This window comes from Lampris incognitus, chromosome 1 (genome assembly GCF_029633865.1).
Source record: "Lampris incognitus isolate fLamInc1 chromosome 1, fLamInc1.hap2, whole genome shotgun sequence".
NCBI classification, from domain to species: domain Eukaryota; kingdom Metazoa; phylum Chordata; class Actinopteri; order Lampriformes; family Lampridae; genus Lampris; species Lampris incognitus.
The window spans coordinates 109,383,315-109,401,740 of NC_079211.1; the positions used below are offsets into that span (position 1 = coordinate 109,383,315).

At 47.2% G+C, this 18,426-nt stretch overlaps 1 protein-coding gene across 1 annotated transcript in view; it reads right to left on the reverse strand.

The window, feature by feature from the left end:
• Positions 1-18,426, reverse strand: part of aacs (acetoacetyl-CoA synthetase) — a 113,261-nt gene that overhangs the window by 11,711 nt on the left and 83,124 nt on the right. Inside the window, exons 11-12 of the mRNA XM_056283611.1 lie at positions 9,210-9,274; positions 6,584-6,706 (exon numbers count right to left, since the gene is read on the reverse strand). Coding sequence (XP_056139586.1) covers positions 6,584-6,706; positions 9,210-9,274 — 188 coding nt within the window. The remainder of the gene's footprint in view (positions 1-6,583; positions 6,707-9,209; positions 9,275-18,426) is intronic.

The following is an 18,426-nucleotide window of genomic DNA, read 5'->3' on the forward strand; positions in this document are numbered from 1 at the left end:
GAACTCGTTCGTAACCCGGGGACTACCTGTATAATGCCTGACAGGCAGGTTATTGGCCGGTAGTTTGAAGGTGTCCTACCCTCATAGGAATCCTTCATGATCAGTATTGTTCTCCCCTGTGTTAGCCAGTCAGGGTGAAACCGTGATGTTAGCCTCTGGTTCATCTGTGTTACCAGATGTTCATGGAGTGCCGTTAGCTTCTTCAAGCCAGTAGGCATGAATCATGTCAGGGCCTGGTGCAGTCCAGCTCTTCATGCTTGAGACTCGTCGTTGCATGTCAGCCACTGTGATGACAACTGGTTCTTGTTCTGGGATACTGCTGTGGTCTGCTCTTAGGTCCACCAACCACTGGGCATCGGTGTTGTGTGATGCCTCCTTTTCCCATATATCCTTCCAGTATCTCTTCTCTGGGCGGGTCTGATGTTGTGCCCTTGTTACTCTGCAGCTGACAAGACACTTTGGATGGTTCTTTGAGGAACGGGGCATTTACTTTCTTGGCTTCTGTTTCTCTAGTGTATCTCTTCAGCCTGATGGCCAGAGCTGTGAGCCTTTGTTTGGCAGTTTCCAAGGCCTCACCTATGGACATCTTGCTGTACTTCTTCAACCAGGGCCTGTCTTTCATCACACCTTTCTGGACCTGTTAACTGGCTAACATCTCTCTGTGCTGCTTTGAGCTTGGCTGCCAGCCTTCTTTTCTCTGGAGGGTACTGTCGGTGATCTGTGTTCTTAATCCAAGCATCTCCCGGATTACAGTTGCAGTGGCATATACAAGCTCGTTGGTCCCCGTTATGGTGGCAGTCGAGATGGTACTTTGTCACTGCGTCATGGAAGCCGAGCCCGGGGTTTGACTGTCTTTAGTCTGGCCATGATTCTCATTTGAACCTCAGTAGCTTCAGCTGTCTTGGCTGGTAAGATTGTTTCAGCTGGTTGGAGTCTGTCCTCATGTATCTCCTGCCTAGTTGGTGGCCATTCAGTGTGTTGTATAGTCATCCTGTTGGAGCCTCTCTATTTCAAGTTGTGACAGTAGCTTTCTTCTATTGATGCTCGAGCACTGAGTCACTAGCTGCTTCTGAGTCAGTGTGAAAGTAAGTCTCCTACTGGTCCACAGTTCCCACATACGCTTCACATAGCTCTCTCCTGGGGCTATATGATGCTTAACAGTCTGCTGTTATGGTAGCATTCCATCAGTTCCAGGTCGCCCATTTCTCATCTGGTTGTCCTGGTTTCCCAACAACTGACATGGACCTTGTTAACCCGGGTGACATTCGAGCCGGTATGACTCTTTGTTTTACTCTCACTCAGGTCTGAGGTAGATGGCTTGTATAGTATTAGGAGACTGAAAGCTGGCGTTCTTATCTACTGAGCTACCCAGCTATATATATATGTGTGTACATATATATATATATATATATATATATATATATATATATATATATATATATATATATATATATATATATATACACTACCGTTCAAAAGTTTGGGATCCCCCAAACAATTTCGTGTTTTCCATGAAAAGTCACACTTATTCACCACCATATGTTGTGAAATGAATAGAAAATAGAGTCAAGACATTGACAAGGTTAGAAATAATGATTTGTATTTGAAATAAGATTTTTTTTACATCAAACTTTGCTTTCGTCAAAGAATCCTCCATTTGCAGCAATTACAGCATTGCAGACCTTTGGCATTCTAGCTGTTAATTTGTTGAGGTAATCTGGAGAAATTGCACCCCACGCTTCCAGAAGCAGCTCCCACAAGTTGGATTGGTTGGATGGGCACTTCTTTGAGCAGATTGAGTTTCTGGAGCATCACATTTGTGGGGTCAATTAAACGCTCAAAATGGCCAGAAAAAGAGAACTTTCATCTGAAACTCGACAGTCTATTCTTGTTCTTAGAAATGAAGGCTATTCCATGCGAGAAATTGCTAAGAAATTGAAGATTTCCTACACCGGTGTGTACTACTCCCTTCAGAGGACAGCACAAACAGGCTCTAACAGGTACTATTTAATGAAGATGCCAGTTGGGGACCTGTGAGGCGTCTGTTTCTCAAACTAGAGACTCTAATGTACTTATCTTCTTGCTCAGTTGTGCAACGCGGCCTCCCACTTCTTTTTCTACTCTGGTTAGAGCCTAGACAATAATGCAGCACCAACTCTGATGGACAGGCCAGCTCCAATGGACAGGCCATGTCATCCGCATGTCCAACGCTTGTCTCCCCAAGCAAATCCTGTACTCCCAGCTGAAGAAAGGTCAGTGAGTTCCCGGCGGGCAAAAGAAACATTTCAAGGACAATATCAAGACCAGTCTGAAGAAATTCAACATCACATCCAGTAACTGGGAACACATTGCACTGGATAGGTGCTCCTGGAATAAATGTGTGCACGAAGGAGCTGCACGTCATGAAATGGAACTCCATCACACTCCACTGTGCTGCAGAGAAGAAGCAACAGCACCGCAAGGAGAGAGAAAATAAGGCTCAACCACCACCACCCACCACCACTTTCCCCTGTCCACACTGCACCAAAGTATGTGGATCGCAGATCGGCCTCTACAGCCATCTGAAGACCCACAAGTAGACAACCCAATGGAGAGGACTGTCATACTCACTTCGAGTGACTGCCAATGATGTCAAAAAAATTCAACAGCAGTATATGGAGACTGGAAGTGTCTCCAGCCATAGTAAAGATGAATACTAGTATTATGTAACCTGACTCCATGGTTCAGACGGCTAAAATAACAATTTATCAATGGAGAAATGTTACAGACTGCAGCTTTAACTCTCCAAAGGCTGTTTTCCATGAACCAAGGCCTGTGTGCACGACACTCGCACACACAATAAAATGATACACATCTTGTCCACAGAAGTCAGCTGCACAGAAAAACTAGTTTTATGGGGGATGATTAGAAAAGCAGCAGGAAAGGGAAAAGAACCGAATGAAGTTGGACAAACAAGAGAAGAGAAGAGAAGAGAAGAGAAGAGAAGAGAAGAGAAGAGAAGAGAAGAGAAGAGAAGAGAAGAGAAGAGAAGAGAAGAGAAGAGTGACAGCTGGTTAGTCAGATGGAGGTATATTAGGATGGAGGTGTTCCAGCAGGGAAAGTGTTAAAATCTCCCAACAAGGAGTGACAGGGGTCTGGGAGCCCTGATGACAGGATTACACACACACACACACACACACACACACACACACACACACACACACACACACACACACACACACACACACATTATGGATGCAGGAGGCACATATAGAGATGGAGATACAGAAACAAGCACACAAATTATATCACATATGTACACACACACACACACACACACACAAATCTAGTGGACACGCATGAAACACCTCTGTAATATGCATGCAAATACACAACTATGGTGTGTAAAGTTGCACATGGTAATAAACACCCACAGCGAATCAGGGGCCCTCCACATATGTCACTGCGACCACCAGTCAGTCACATATGCTGTGATAAACCCTAAGAACACACACTTACATACACACACACACACACACACACACACACACACACACACACACACACACACACACACACACACACAGTGTGTTGACCCTGGGGGTCAAGGTTAGGTCGGTTGGCAGCCAATGAGGCTGGCTCCTGCTGTTGCCCTTGGCGACAAGGAGGAAACTGACTAGGGCAAGACCTGCTGTTCAAAAGGACACATACACACACACACACACACACACACACACACACACACACACACACACACACACACACACACACACACACACACACACACACACACACACATACTCACACATAATCATACGTGCACAGAGAAACAACACACATCTACAGAAAAGCACGCGTGCACACACACACACACACACACACACACACACACACACACACACACACACACACACACACACGTGTAAAGGTCTACAGGAGTGTATGCATGCAAAGATTTGAAACCCAAATTCTGTAATTCTCAAGCCCATTTCTAAGATTTGTGTTTCTCTGTTGTTCTTTTAAATGTGTGACTAAGAGATGATGCATGTGTGTAACCCTGGACCAACAACAAGTCCAGCATCACATATTTATGCCTGTTGAATTCATAATGAATTTGTGACTCATCTGAAGTGAAGATGAGCAGGTGTGGGGGTGCTATGTGTGTTGCCATCACATGTATTGTCACCACATGTATTGTCATCACATGTATTGTCGTCACATGTATTGTCATCACATGTCTGATCAGGATGAGCACAGATAAGAAGACCCACACAAGAGCTCACAGCTCCACACACACAACTTAAAACATTAACACACACACACACACACCACCCAAACCCACCCACACACACACACACACACACACACACACACAACTTAAAACATGTATTAACACAAGAGCTCACAGCTCCACACACACAACTTAAAACATGTATTCACACACACACACACACACACACACACACACACACACACACACACACACACACACACACACACACACCACCCAAACCCACACTCCCCAAGTCTCTTATGCTCTCTTTCTCTCTCGCTCTCTCTCTTCCTGTCTGTCTCTCTCACTCTCTGTCTGTCTGTCTCTCTTGCATTCTCTCTGTCTGTCTCTCTCGCTCTCTCTCTGTCTGTCTGTCTCTCTCTGTCTTGAGCTTTGGATTGATCCGGGGTTGTATGATGGAGATGACCTCTTTTGTTGGATGTGTTAATGTAGAGGAGTTACTCTGTTAATACTGTCAGATAGATGTGTCAGTGTTAAAGATTGTTTCATGTAAAATAAAGAGTTGTTTTAAATTTTAAAAAAATTCTCTCTCTGTATCTCTTCCTCTGTCTATCTCTCTCTGTCTGTCTCTCTCTCTGTCTCTTGCTCGCTCTCACTGTCTATCTCTCTCTCTCTCTCTCTCTCTCTCTCTCTCTCTCTCTCTCTCTCTCTCTCTCTCTCTCTGTATCTCTCTCAATTCAATTCAATTCAAAGGGCTTTATTGGCATGAAAGTTTTACAACAATGTTGCCAAAGTATCAAAAATACAAAATACAAATACTGTCTGTCTGTCTGTCTGCCTATGTATCTCTCTCTCTGTCTCTCTCTCTCGCTCTCTGTCTGTCTGTCTCTGTATCTCTCTCTCTGTCTCTCTGTCTGTCTGTCTCTGTCTGTATCGCTCTCTCTCCATCTGTCTGTCTGTCTCTGTCTGTATCGCTCTTTCTCTCCATCTGTCTGTCTCTCTTGCTCTCTCTCTTTCTCTGTCCCTCTCTCTCTCTCTGTCACTGTCTCTCTCTGTCGCTCTCTCTCACTGTGTGTGTGTGTGTGTGTGTCTCTCTCAATTCAATTTTCAATTCAATGATGCTTTATTGGCATTTAATTACAATGTTGCCAGGGCAAAACAGGTCAACAGAGTACTAAAAAACAAACAAGCAAACCAACAAAAAAAGAAAAGAAAGAGAAAAGGAATACATAGATCTGGCAGAAACATAGAACAGCACTTGAACAGCAACTGACAGACAGACAGACAGAGAGTCAATTACTGTCTGTCTGTTTGTCTGTCTCTCTCTCTCTCTCCCAGTCTCTCAGCTAGATTTCTGCCTTGTGGCTGACCTTTCAGTCAAAGCGTGTGTGTGTGTTCGTCGCCTTCTGTTGCCATTCATTTTGTGTGTGTTCTGATGTGTGTGTGTTGTTTGGGGGAGCATTTGTCACACTGCAAGCTACTATTGTGTGTGTGTGTGTGTGATATGTCAGTCACCCAGGGTGTGCTAAATGTTAAGCATTTTAGTATTCAGTCAGGGAGACAGATAGCACGCTGCCGCCCTGTCAACCCAACAACAGTGTGGACAAGCCTCTGGGTGTATGTAGTGTGTGTAGTGTGTGTCTCTCTGGGTGTGTTCCTGGTATTTGCGTTTGTGAGCGAGTGTAAGTGAGACATGTTTGGGGCTGGGGTAGGGTTGGTATGGATAAACTGACATCTCCATAAAGTTTCATGTCTTGTTAAGTTGCCGTTGTGCGTGTGCTGAAGTGAGTTGCTGGCGGGTGCCTGTGCGGTCTCTCTGCAGTGTCGCTCTGTGTGAATGTCTGTGCTTTTCTGTGTGCCTGCTTCCTTTTGTGGGTGCGCAAGCATGTGTATGTGTGCAAGTACAAACCTGTGTGCACTAGCACACAGGTCTGTGTTAGAGTACATTATGTGTGAGTGTGGTTGTGTGTGAATGAAATGTTGATGCATGTATGCTCGTGCTTGTCAGTCTTCATATCTGTTTGCATACGTGATGGTTCTGTGTGTGTGTGTGTGTGTATGATGATGATGATGTGTGTGTGTGTGTGTGTGATGATAACGATGACAATGACGATGATGTGTGTGTGGATGATGATGATGATGATGACGATGATGTGTGGATGAGTGTGTATGATGATGATGATGATGGTGTGTGTATGTGTATGATGATGATGACGATGATGATGACGACAGTGTGTGAGATGATGATGATGACAATGATGATGACGATGATGGTGTGTTACTCTGTGTGTGATGATGATGATGATGATGACAATTATGATGATGATGATGATGATGATGATGATGATATGTGTGTATATGTTGACACACCTGAGATGGAGCCCAGAAGCACGTTGCTCTTGATGCAGCGGTAGACGTAATCGTAGCTCTGGGGCTTGAGGGGCGAGCCTGTGGACAGGATGGTGTGGAGGGACTGCAGGTCGTGGGTGTCCGCTGGACAGGAGGGCGGGAAAGAGAAGCAGACAGGTGAGCCACGGGGACACGGATCTTTCCCCGAATTTAAACCACACTTCACATGAATGTGAAACTTGAACCCGAAAAGAGAAGCTGCCCTAAAAACACAAAACACACACAACAGAAGAGAGACAGCTGAAATACCATGCACACATAATATTTCACTTCTTGTATGTGTTTGGAGCTTAATACAAGATTGCACACACACACACACACACACACACACACACACACACACAGTGGGAGTTCTTGGTACCCCCCACCATGCCTCCAGGTGTCCAGCCCAAATGTCAGCCCGGGGAAAGGGCCTCTCCGCTGGGGCAAGCAGGGAAGGAGCAACCGGTTACCCACCCCCAAACCCTCAGAGGACACACACACACACACACACACACACACACACACACACACACACACACACACACACACATGCATACAAACCCCCCCACTCCCACATCTCCTTTTCTCTTCCTCTAATGAGCATCCAAACACACAGTCAGTGCCAACTGGAGTTGCTGGCTTTAAGCCCCATGAGGCAAAAGGGGAAAGAGAGAGAGAGACAGAGAGACCGGGGGGGTGGGGGGGTGGGGGGGTGAGCAATTTTTTTTTTTTTTTTAAGAATTTGCTTTCCAAGCCTCCCGGTTTAGCCACAGATTCAGTAATGTGTTTACCAAATTGACATCTTGTGTGTGTCCACACACACACAGCAGGCTCATGAATAAAGATTTGCGGTGATTATATATTAGCATGTTGGGAACTGAGATGCCGAGCAACTGAATGTGTGCTAAACATCAGAGATCACTGCTAATTTTTCTTGGGGGGGGGGGCACGAGGATGAGAAGGAAGAGGGTAGGAAGAGGGTAGGAAGAGGGTAAGAGAGGTGCAAAAGCTCACCAGACGCTCTTATTCAGACAAAATGTCAATTTTTATGCCAAAGCCACCTGCGATTCCTTTGCCTTCTCATGGAAGAGCACATGCAGGGCAGCAGTGAGCTGCACACCACCTCAAAAGGTGATGTTGTGTTGTGTTGTGTTGTGTTGTGTTATGTTGTGTTGTGATAGAAGTGCTGCTGGTTGGCTTGATGGGTGAACCAAGGAGTGAGTCAGAATATTTGGAAAACACATTTTTCCGAGGTGAGCGTGTTTTCCAGTGAATGAGACAATGTTAAGCAGCCAAAATGATCAAATGTCTGCGGGGTTTCTGCAGATACCCGTACCAAATGTCACCCTCTCTGCAGATACCCCGCGCCGCGGAAAACCAGGAGAGGGGTAATTGTCACCGATGACAAAATATGTGATGGCACAAAGCTGTTAGCAGCCCCAGCCTTTCTGCAGGAAGCTGAGGCTGACTATGAAAATACAATCTGCACATGCTGTCGGTGACAGTCCATTTTAATTATCAGAACCCCTCCCTTTTTCTCCCCAATTGTATCTGTCCAATTACCCCACTCTTCCAACCCATCCCAGTTGCTGCTCCACCCCCGCTGCCAATCCGAGGAAAGCTGCAGACTACCACATGCCTCCTCCGATACATGTGGAGTCGCCAGCCGCTTCTTTTCACCTGACAGTGAGGAGTTTCACCAGGGGGATGTGGCGCGTGAGAGGATCAGGCTATTCTCCCCCAGTTCCCCCTCCCCCGACCGACCAGAGGAGGGGCTAGTGCAGCGACCAGGACACACGCCTAAATCTGCCTTCCCACCCACAGACACGGCCAATTGTTTCTGTAGGGATGCCCGACCAAGCCGGAGGTAGTAGGGGGATTTGAACTGGCGATCCCCATGTTGGTAGGCAACAGAACAGACCACCACACCACCTGGATACCCCCCTTTTTTCTTTTAAATACACCCAAAGACGGGGCATCCGGGTAGCATAGCGGTTTATACCGTTGCCTACCAACATGGGGATCGCCGGTTCGAATCCCCATGTTACCTCCGGCTTGGTCGGGCATCCCTACAGACACAATTGGCTGTGTCTGCGGGTGGGAAGCCGGATGTGGGTATGTGTCCTGGTCCCTGCACTAGCGCCTCCTCTTGTCGCTCGGGGCACCTGTTCAGGGGGGGGACTGGGGGGGAACAGCGTGATCCTCCCACGTGCTACATCCCCCTGGCGAAACTCCTCACTGTCAGGTGAAAAGAAGCAGCTGGTGACTCCACGTTTCGGAGGAGGCACGTGGTAGTCTGCAGCCCTCCCCGGATCAGCAGAAGGGGTGGAGCAGCGACCGGAATGACTCGGAAGAGTGGAGTTTGGACAGGTACAAGTGAGGAGCAAAAAAAAAAAAAAGGGGGGGGTATATACCCAAAGACCATATAGGAAGATGTGATTCAGAGACTAACTGATTCACACAACAGTGAAAGACAGAAACGAGACTCGGATGAGTCAATCCACTTTCCTGCAGTCATCACCACATTCACCTGAGCAACTCACTCACACTTCCGACAGGTAGGGAGGTGTGTGTGTGTGTGTGTGTGTGTGCGCACACGTCTTACCAGGTTTGAGGTTCCTCTCCTCCAGCACAGACAGCCACTTGGCCCCGGTACCAAAGACAGTGATGCTGAGAGAGAAACAGAAGGACAATTGCTTCAAATATAAAAGGATTAAATGGACATTCTTTCCGGAGCTTGGAAAAAAAAAAACTTCCCTCAGTCTCCAACTCTGACTAGCAGGTTGAAACTGTTTTGGTGGGGGAATCAGAGACTGCTGCAATGACAAATCATATGGATGCCCTGGTTAATGACAAGACGAACTCAGTGGCCACGGGTCTGAGTCCCTATATCCATCTACAAATGTGAAAGTGAAGGACCAGGAGCACACACACGCTAGTCTTTTCTCTTCTAAATCCATGTTGGGTCTGTTTCAGAAAAACAGAAACGAGGGACATAACCTACACTGAGCCTGTGTCCACGAAATGTAAAATTAATTAATGATCGAGGAAGAGAACATATCAAATGTCCAGTTTTCATTCTTATATGAAAAAAAAAATGAAAAAAAAAGATGGTTAGTGACCTGCTACTTACACATCCACCCCCCCTTTATATATATATATATATATATAGTGGGGGGGGTTTTCTCCGGACACCGTCAGTGGTGTTGATAAAAGTGATCAACAAATGAGGAGCGGAATATCAATATAGATGTAGGGAAAAAAAGTATTTAAACATATATTAAAAAGTTTTTTTCCTACAAATATATATATACTAGCAGAGGTACCCCAACACAATCAGCCACCGCAAATCGCCACAAAATAAACTCAATTTTGCAAACAAATCAAAATTTTTACCTGGTTTTTGAAATATTTTTCGAACTGTGCAATCCTTGGAAAGTGCTGATTGTAAAGGTACCTTTCTTTTTGTTCTGCGATGAGTATTTCTGGAGTTTTAAGCGAACATACAAACAAACAAGAGAGAATTGATCAGACTGGGTTGAAGCTGCAGAGTCCTGCTCTGTGGTACATGATGCTGAGAAGTGAGAGACATGTTTTAGCATCATGCTGCTGCTGTCTGCGACCACCACCGCCTGACAGACCCTCAGCACGTACAGGATAAAACACAAATACTGAGAAGACGCCGCACATGAATGAACGTAAAACGGGCATGAATGTGAAGCAAGATGTCACTTAAAACAAGCAGGTTATAGGGGGTGTCCATGTAGCGTAGTGGTCTAGTCCATTGCCTACCAACACAGTGATCGCCGGTTCGAATCCCCATGTTACCTCCGGCTTGGTCAGGCGTCCCTACAGACAGAATTTTCAGATGTCTGTGGGTGGTAAGCCGGATGTGGGTATGTCTCTTGGTCGCTGCACTAGCGCCTCCTCTGGTCGGTCGGGGCGCCTGATCGGGGGGGGGGGGAGTGGCGTGACGCTCCCATGTGCTGTCTCCAAGGCGAAATGAAAAGAAGTGGCTGGCGACTCCACATGTATCGGAGACATGTGGTAGTCTGCAGCCCTCCCCGGGTCGGCAGAGGGGGTGGAGCAGAGACCGGGACAGCTCAGAAGAGTGGGGTAATTGGCTAAGTACACTTGGGGAGAAAAGGGGGGGGGGCTTTTTTCTCTTGTCAAATTTCTCCAAATAAATGAAACACTGACAGTCTTGTGTAATAAAGACAATAATTCATTTTTCCGATGCCGGGCAGAGAAACAGCTGTGAGGAGGGAATTATTGACGGGAAGGAAGTGTGTATGATCCAGGAAGCAAAGTGTTTGGTGTATTGTTCTCCTTCGTGTGGAAATGAAAGACTTCCTCATGGACAACAACAAGGGAAGGCGCTCCACGTGACGCTGTGCCGGCACGCTTTGTTTCAACCGTCGCCTCGCTTTTAAAACAAAGAGGCCTTTCAAGTCCACCTTTGGATGCGGGGGTCTGTCTTTAAGCTGCTTTTGATTATGCAAGCTTGCCAGTGATGTGTGTGTAGATGTGTCTGTGTGTGTAGATGTGTCTGTGAATGCATTCTTCTGTTTCTACTTTGTCTTTTTGACACACTTAAAGTGAATCTAATGAACCATCTCCCATGCTACGCAGCGCTCCCTACCAGACATAAGGAGCATCTCTAGTGTCCATGTCTCACAAAGAGAACCGCGTCAGACAAAACAGGCATTGGACGCTCAATCGGAGAATTGATTCACCACAGAGACTGCGGTCAGCTCTCCAATCGATGGGTTGTAATGGAGGCCGCTGACAGGGCGAGGTGGATGGGCTGATGTCAGTGGGGTCAGTTGGGGTGAAAGGAAAAACCCTGACAACTAATAGTCTAAGTGAGGAATGAGGTGAGTGACACACACCCTTCATCATGCCCTGAGCTCTTAATCCGATGATCAAATGTCGCATTTTGCAGTCCGTCTGCAGCCCTTACCTGTCACCCTTGGGCAACTGGGTTTCCACCCATCAGATCAATTAGATGCACTACAAAACAATAATGAATTGCCTTGCAGATTAAATAAGTACATGTTTTTAGTTTGCCATAGTCTATCGATAATTAAAAAAATTATGTGAAGGGGTGTAGATGTAGAGGACAGTGGTGGAGTTGGCCATGTATAAAGGATATAAAGGGGTGTAGATGTAGAGGACAGTGATGGAGGTGTCCATGTATAAAGGCTATAAAGGGGTGTAGATGTAGAGGGCAGTGGTGGAGGTGTCCATGTATAAAGGATATAAAGGGGTGTAGATGTAGAGGACAGTGGTGGAAGTGTCCATGTATAAAGGATATAAAGGGGTGTAGATGTAGAGGACAGTGGTGGAGGTGTCCATGTATAAAGGATATAAAGGGGTGTAGATGGAGAGGACAGTAGTGGAAGTGTCCATGTATAAAGGATATAAAGGGGTGTAGATGTAGAGGACAGTGACAGAGGTGTCCATGTATAAAGGATATAAAGGGGTGTAGATGTAGAGGACAGTGATGGAGGTGTCCATGTATAAAGGACATAAAGGGGTGTAGATGTAGAGGACAATGATGGAGGTGTCCATGTATAAAGGATATAAAGGGGTGTGGTTGTAGAGGGCAGTGGTGGAGGTGTTCATGTATGAAGGATATAAAGGGTTTGTAGATGTAGAGGGCAGTGGTGGAGGTGTCCATGTATAAAGGATATAAATGGGTGTAGATGTAGAGGACAGTGATGGAGGTGTCCATGTATAAAGGATATAAAGGGGTGTAGATGTAGAGAACAGTGATGGAGGTGTCCATGTATAAAGGATATAAAGGGGTGTAGATGTAGAGGACAGTGATGGAGGTGTCCATGTATAAAGGACATAAAGGGGTATAGATGTAGAGGATAGGGATGGAGGTGTCAATGTATAAAGGATATAAAGGGGTGTGGATGTAGAGGACAGTGATGGAGGTGTGGGTTAGACTGAAGATGGCAGTGTTCTAGTAGAGCATCTCATCACAACTTCTCCCGTACCACGTGGGAAGATGGCGGCGCGAATTCACATTAGCGGCGGCCTCACCCAGTACTGTCCATGCAGTGTCTTTGTCCACGTCTGCGTCTGTTTGTTTTGTCTTCGTTTGATGGCTGGGAAAGCTGGCGCTGGATTGGCTGGGGGAGCTTGGTCTGCTCCGTCCTGTGGGCCCAGGGACCATGGCCCTGACCGGAGCTGTGCCTGAAGAGGAAACACCGCGGGCGGTCTGACAGGAAGCAGAAGCGGAGCAGGCTAAGCTAACTGCTAGTCCATGCAGACCGGCAGTTCTGACAGTCATCCTGGCTGGCGTTCCTTCTCCTGGACATTGGAATTTTTGGACTGTGTTGCACTGAGTGGACCGTGTTGTTAACTGTGGGTTTTTTTTTCTTTTTGCTTTCTTCTCTGTTGTTGTATGTTTTTGGTGGTGTCGTTTTTGGGAAATTTGGGATGTGTTTTTGTCTTTTGTGTCACACTGCTATGGGCTGGGGAAAACTGAATTTTGTTTCTTTTGTGTACGCAAGTACACTTAAGAAATGGCAATAAATTGTTCCTGATTCCTGATTCATAGGTCTACCCTAAGAGTTTAGCTGGCTTCCTTCCCGCCTCATATGTTAGTGGTCTAACACACTGAAACTCAGGTGTGCCGGCTACGTCACATGGATCTCAGTATTCTGATGCCCCAGTATGATGTCAGCAACCCAGAGGTGGTTCACCGTGATGAGCGTTTCCCCCCGGACATGAGAAGAAGCAGATTTCCTCCCTCCAATGGTCGTGCGATATGCCGAGATTGTTGTTGAATTTATCATGAGGACAATCAGGTGAACCACCTTAGACCAACACATACACGTTTCCAGCTCAGAAACATGTAAAAAGGATCGCCGGTTCAAATCCCCGTGTTACCTCCAGCTTGGTCGGGCGTCCCTACAGACACAATTGGCCGTGTCTGCGGGTGGGAAGCCGAATGTGGGTATGTGTCCTGGTTGCTGCACTAGCGCCTCCTCTGGTCGATCGGTCGGTCGGTCGGGGCGCCTGTTTGAGGGGGGGGGGTAGCTCCCACGTGCTATGTCCCCCTGGTGAATCTCCTCACTGTCAGGTGAAAAGAAGCGGCTGTCAACTCCACATGTATGGGAGGAGGCATGTGGTAGTCTGCAGCCCTCCCCGGATCGGCAGAGGGGGTGGAGCAGCAACCGGGACGGCTCGGAAGAGTGGGGTAATTGTCCAGGTACAATTGGGAGAAAAAGGGGGGAGGGGAGACCATGTAAAAAAAAACAACAACTTTATAACCCCTTTAAATACTTCAAATAACCGTCTCAGCTTTTGCCAAAAAAATAACTTTGAGAAGTTCTGAGACTCCGTCAGTCGTCTGTTTGTCCATCTGTCCGTTTCACTCCGTCTCTGTCTGTCCATTTATCTGTGTGTTTTCTATTGTTACATCTGACTGTGTTAAACCTATCCATCCATCCAGCTAACCATCATTTATTCATCATGTATCTGTCTGTGTCTTCCATTTGTCCATCTGTTTTTCTATTTATCCACCTATCTTCCATCTAGCTTGTCATCTCTTTTCCATCCATCTTAAAATCTGTCTGTTTTCCATCTCTCTGAAGATGTTGTCTTTCTGTCTGAGGAGAATTGGGGTACAATTGGTTTTATAATTAACAGTGGAAAAAACAAAACGGAGAGAGGAACATCCAATTTGTGCGTGTGAGGTTCAAGGTCATCAGCAGATCTGATCACTGATGACGATAAAGCGGAGGAGAAAAAATGATGCGGGGGGAACTAAAGGACACCGAGACTCAACTGGAGGTGGACCGGTGCACAAAAAGCCTCATTTGATGAAAATAGCACTGACGTAGGGTGACAGAGCATAATGGTGACAGGGTGTGTGTGTGTGTGTGTGTGTGTGTCCAGACAGGCACGGCCTTTACCTTTCAATCCTCTACTTTTGTAGTTCTCTCTCACACAGAGAGGAAATGCATGCATGCACACGCGCGCACACAGACACACACACAGACACACACACACACACACACACACACACACACACACACACACACACACACACACACACACACACACACACAGAGTCACACACCTTCCTGTCCATCATCTCTGCCCACCTCGTGCCTCGGTTTGATCGCCATTGGCTTCCATGGCAACAGGCTCCATTCACTCTGTTCTGATTGGGAGCAGATGGCCAGGTGTGGCAGCTAATTAGCTGTTTAGGATGGAGACCATATGCGAAGCTGTGTGTGTGTGTGTGTGTGTGTGTGTGTGTGTGTGTGTGTGTTGTAAAGAGACATGAGGCCTGAAGATCCTAGATCAGTAAGCCACACCCATGACCAATCAGATAAAAGTGCAGCTCAAAAGAGGTTAACATAGGGCATCCTGGTAGTATAGCGGTCTATTCCGTTGCCTACCAACACGGGGATCGCCGGTTCGAATCCCCGTGTTACCTCCGGCTTGGTCGGGCATCCCTACAGACACAATTGGCCGTGTCTGCAGGTGAGAAGCCAGATATGGGTGTGTGTCCTGGTCGCTGCACTAGCGCCTCCTCTGGTTGGTCGGAGCACATGTTTGGGGGGGGGGGGAACTGGGGGGATTGGCATGATCCTCCCACGCGCTATGTGCCCCTGGTGAAACTCCTCACTGTCAGGTGAAAAGAAGCAGCTAGCAACTCCACATGTATGGGAGGAGGCATGTGGTAGTCTGCAGCCCTCCCCGGACTGGCAGAGGGGGTGGAGCAGTGACCGGGACGCCTCGGAAGAGTGGTGTAATTGGTAATTGGCCTTGCTTCTCATCAGACTTTCTCTTGAGTAAAACATTGGAGGGATCAGCAAGACTGCTTCCCCCCAACCGTTGAAACATCAGCAAAATCCAATCTATCCTCCTGATTGCCGATGCCGAGACCCTTATTTCTGTTTATTTCATCCAGAGGACAGAAAATGTGCAGTGTCCTTTTCCCAGACATGCTACGGTCTCACAATCAGAGCCTCCAGATGGAAAACTAGAGTTATACCACACCCACCCCAGCCGCCCTTTACCGGCATGCTAGCTCTGACTTTAAAGTAATATATAAATATTGTCTTATTAGCTTATAAAGCCATGTGTAGAGTCAGACAAACTTTGACCCCGAGGCGTGGGCTCCTCTCTACTCCACGAGAGACAGAAAAGTCAGAGGGTTGCAGAGCATTTTCTTACAATTTCCTCTGTAAAGAGTCTTCCTGCTGACATCAGAGAGGCCAAATCTGTAGTTTATTTTATTTTGATTTCATCCCCCTTTTTCTCCCCAATTGCATCCGGCCAATTACCCCACTCTTCCGAGCTGTGCCGGTCTCTGCTCCACCCCCTCTGCCAATCCAGGGAGGGATGCAGACTACCACATGCCTTCTCCCATACATGTGGAGTTGCCAGCCGCTTCTTTTCACCTGACAGTGAGGAGTTTCGCCAGGGGGATGTAGCACGTGGGAGGATCACGCCATTCCTCCCAGTTCCCCTCCCCTCTGAACAGGCGCCCCAACCGACCAGAGGAGGCGCTAGTGCAGCGAACAGGAAACATACCCACATTCAGCTTCCCACCCGCAGACACGGTTAATTGTGTCTGTAGGGATGGATGCCCGACCAAGGCGGAGGTAACACTGGGATTCGAACCGGTGATCCCCGTGTTGGTAGGCAACAGAATAGGCCACCACGCCACCCGGATGCCCCGTTGCAGTTTACTTTAATTCCAAACTAGACACTTCCTTATTAGCATCTGACTAACCGCTGTCGCTGAGTTGGTTGGCTTTGTTCGAAGGCTCACTCTCTCAATAACAGGTTAAGTTAGTCTTGCCCTGGCCTCTCTGCTGAGCCTTTTATGCCTTTCAGTTTTTCTTTTGCTGATGACCGCATCTTCATCATTTGTGACAGCTCTGGCTACACATCATCCTCACTCTGTGCTTTCTGTCTGCGTGAGTGATGTGTCTGTTTGCTGCTGCTGTCTGTGTTAGAGGTCTGTTCCTTCAATTCCAGACCTCTGTAACACTCGGATGCTGCTGCTGCATGGGACAATGCTGTTTTTCCAAAGGTGGGGTGGGGTGGGGGGGTCACATGCTTCTGCATAAAGCGCTGTTCTAGCGTCCACTTTTTTTTGTGCCTTGTTTCATTAAGAGCTTTACTTCTAAATCTGGTACCACACTGCGTACCTTGTCCACACAGCACCTATTGCAAACCAAGGGATCACACCTCTGATTCCCTTCTGACGAGTCTCCCATTTCTTTTCCTGAAAAAGACATCCAATAGAATAAAGAATTTACAGGTCTGACCCTTTAGTCGACTGGTTAACGCTGTTGCCCGTGGTGCAGGAGACTCAGGTTCGTGTCCTGCCTGCGGCAGTTCCTGGCTGTACCGCGAATTCCCTACATTGGTGCCAGAAGTGGGATGGTGAGAGCGTGAGGCCATCGGAAGCGCGTACTCCCAGAGACGTGAGGGAGCGGATATGCTGAAACGCAGGGACGCGCTTCCCGAAGGAGGGGGTTAGTGTAACGACCACGGATGAATAGACTTGGTAGCCCTTGGCTAACGGGTCGGACCCTTTAGTCAACTGGTTAACGTAGTCGTCCATGCTGTGGGAGAACCAGGTTCGCATCCTAGCTGCGGTGGTTCCTGGCTGTGGCGGTTCCTGGCTGCCCCCCGCCCCCATTGCCTACCAACATCGGGATCACCAATTCGAATCCCTGTTACCTCTGGCTTGGTCGGGCATCCCTACAGACACAATTGGCCATGTCTGCGGGTGGGAAGCCGGATGTGGGTATGTGTCCTGGTCACTGCACTAGCACCTCCTCTGGTCAGTTGGGGCGCCTGTTCAGGGGAGAGGGGGAACTGGGGGGAATAGCGTGATCCTCCCACGTGCTACATCCCCCTGGTGAAACTCCTCACTGTCAGGTGAAAAGAAGTGGCTGGTGACACCACATGTATCAGAAGAGGCATGTGGTAGTCTGCAGCCCTCCCTGGATCGGCAGAGGGGGTGAAGCAGTGACCGGGATGGCTCAGAAAATGGGGTAATTGGCCAAGTACAATTGGGTAGAAAAAGGGGGAAAACTCCAAAAATAAAAATAAAAAAGACACCCAATGTAGTTTTTGACCACTTGTGTTACAGAGCACAGTAATAAAAGTGGGTCTCCGTATTGTTTGCATCACATGTTCTTCCAGCATACACAGGAGGACACTTATCCACATCGCAAAGACAGGGGTGACGTATTACATACTTCTGCAAATAACCCCCCCCCAAAAAGAAAGAAGAAGAAAAAGACAACATGCCTACCGAAGGAAGTGAAACAAAAGCAGAGAAACAGAAGCCTGAACATAATACAGCATCGACAAAACAAAATGCCAGAGAAAGGAATCGTGTAAATATTGACACTGCATTTCAACAATTGGTGGCAGTAATGTGCCATGCCTGCCTATAAAAAGAGAGAAAGAAGACAATGTTAAGCCACTGTAAATAATAAAATTTTCAAAATATTCCAGAAAAAAAGGTTTTGCAAATGTTCTTTGAGGTAGGAAATGGGTTAGAGTTGGGGTTGGTCAACATTTGTTAGACCTCAAGGGGACACCCAATGTGTATTGGTAAGAAAGATTCAGTGTAAACGAAACCAAGTTGTTTGCAATGAAAACTCCATTATATAGTACCTGTAAAAGGTTTTCTGCTAAGTGTTTCCTCATGGGAATTGAAGGTTCAAGAAAATAGGGTTTTGTCAATCATCATTTACTTGATCTATCTGCTCTCCATTGTATGACTGTAAAGCCGTCCGAGACTACAACTGTGACTCCAACCG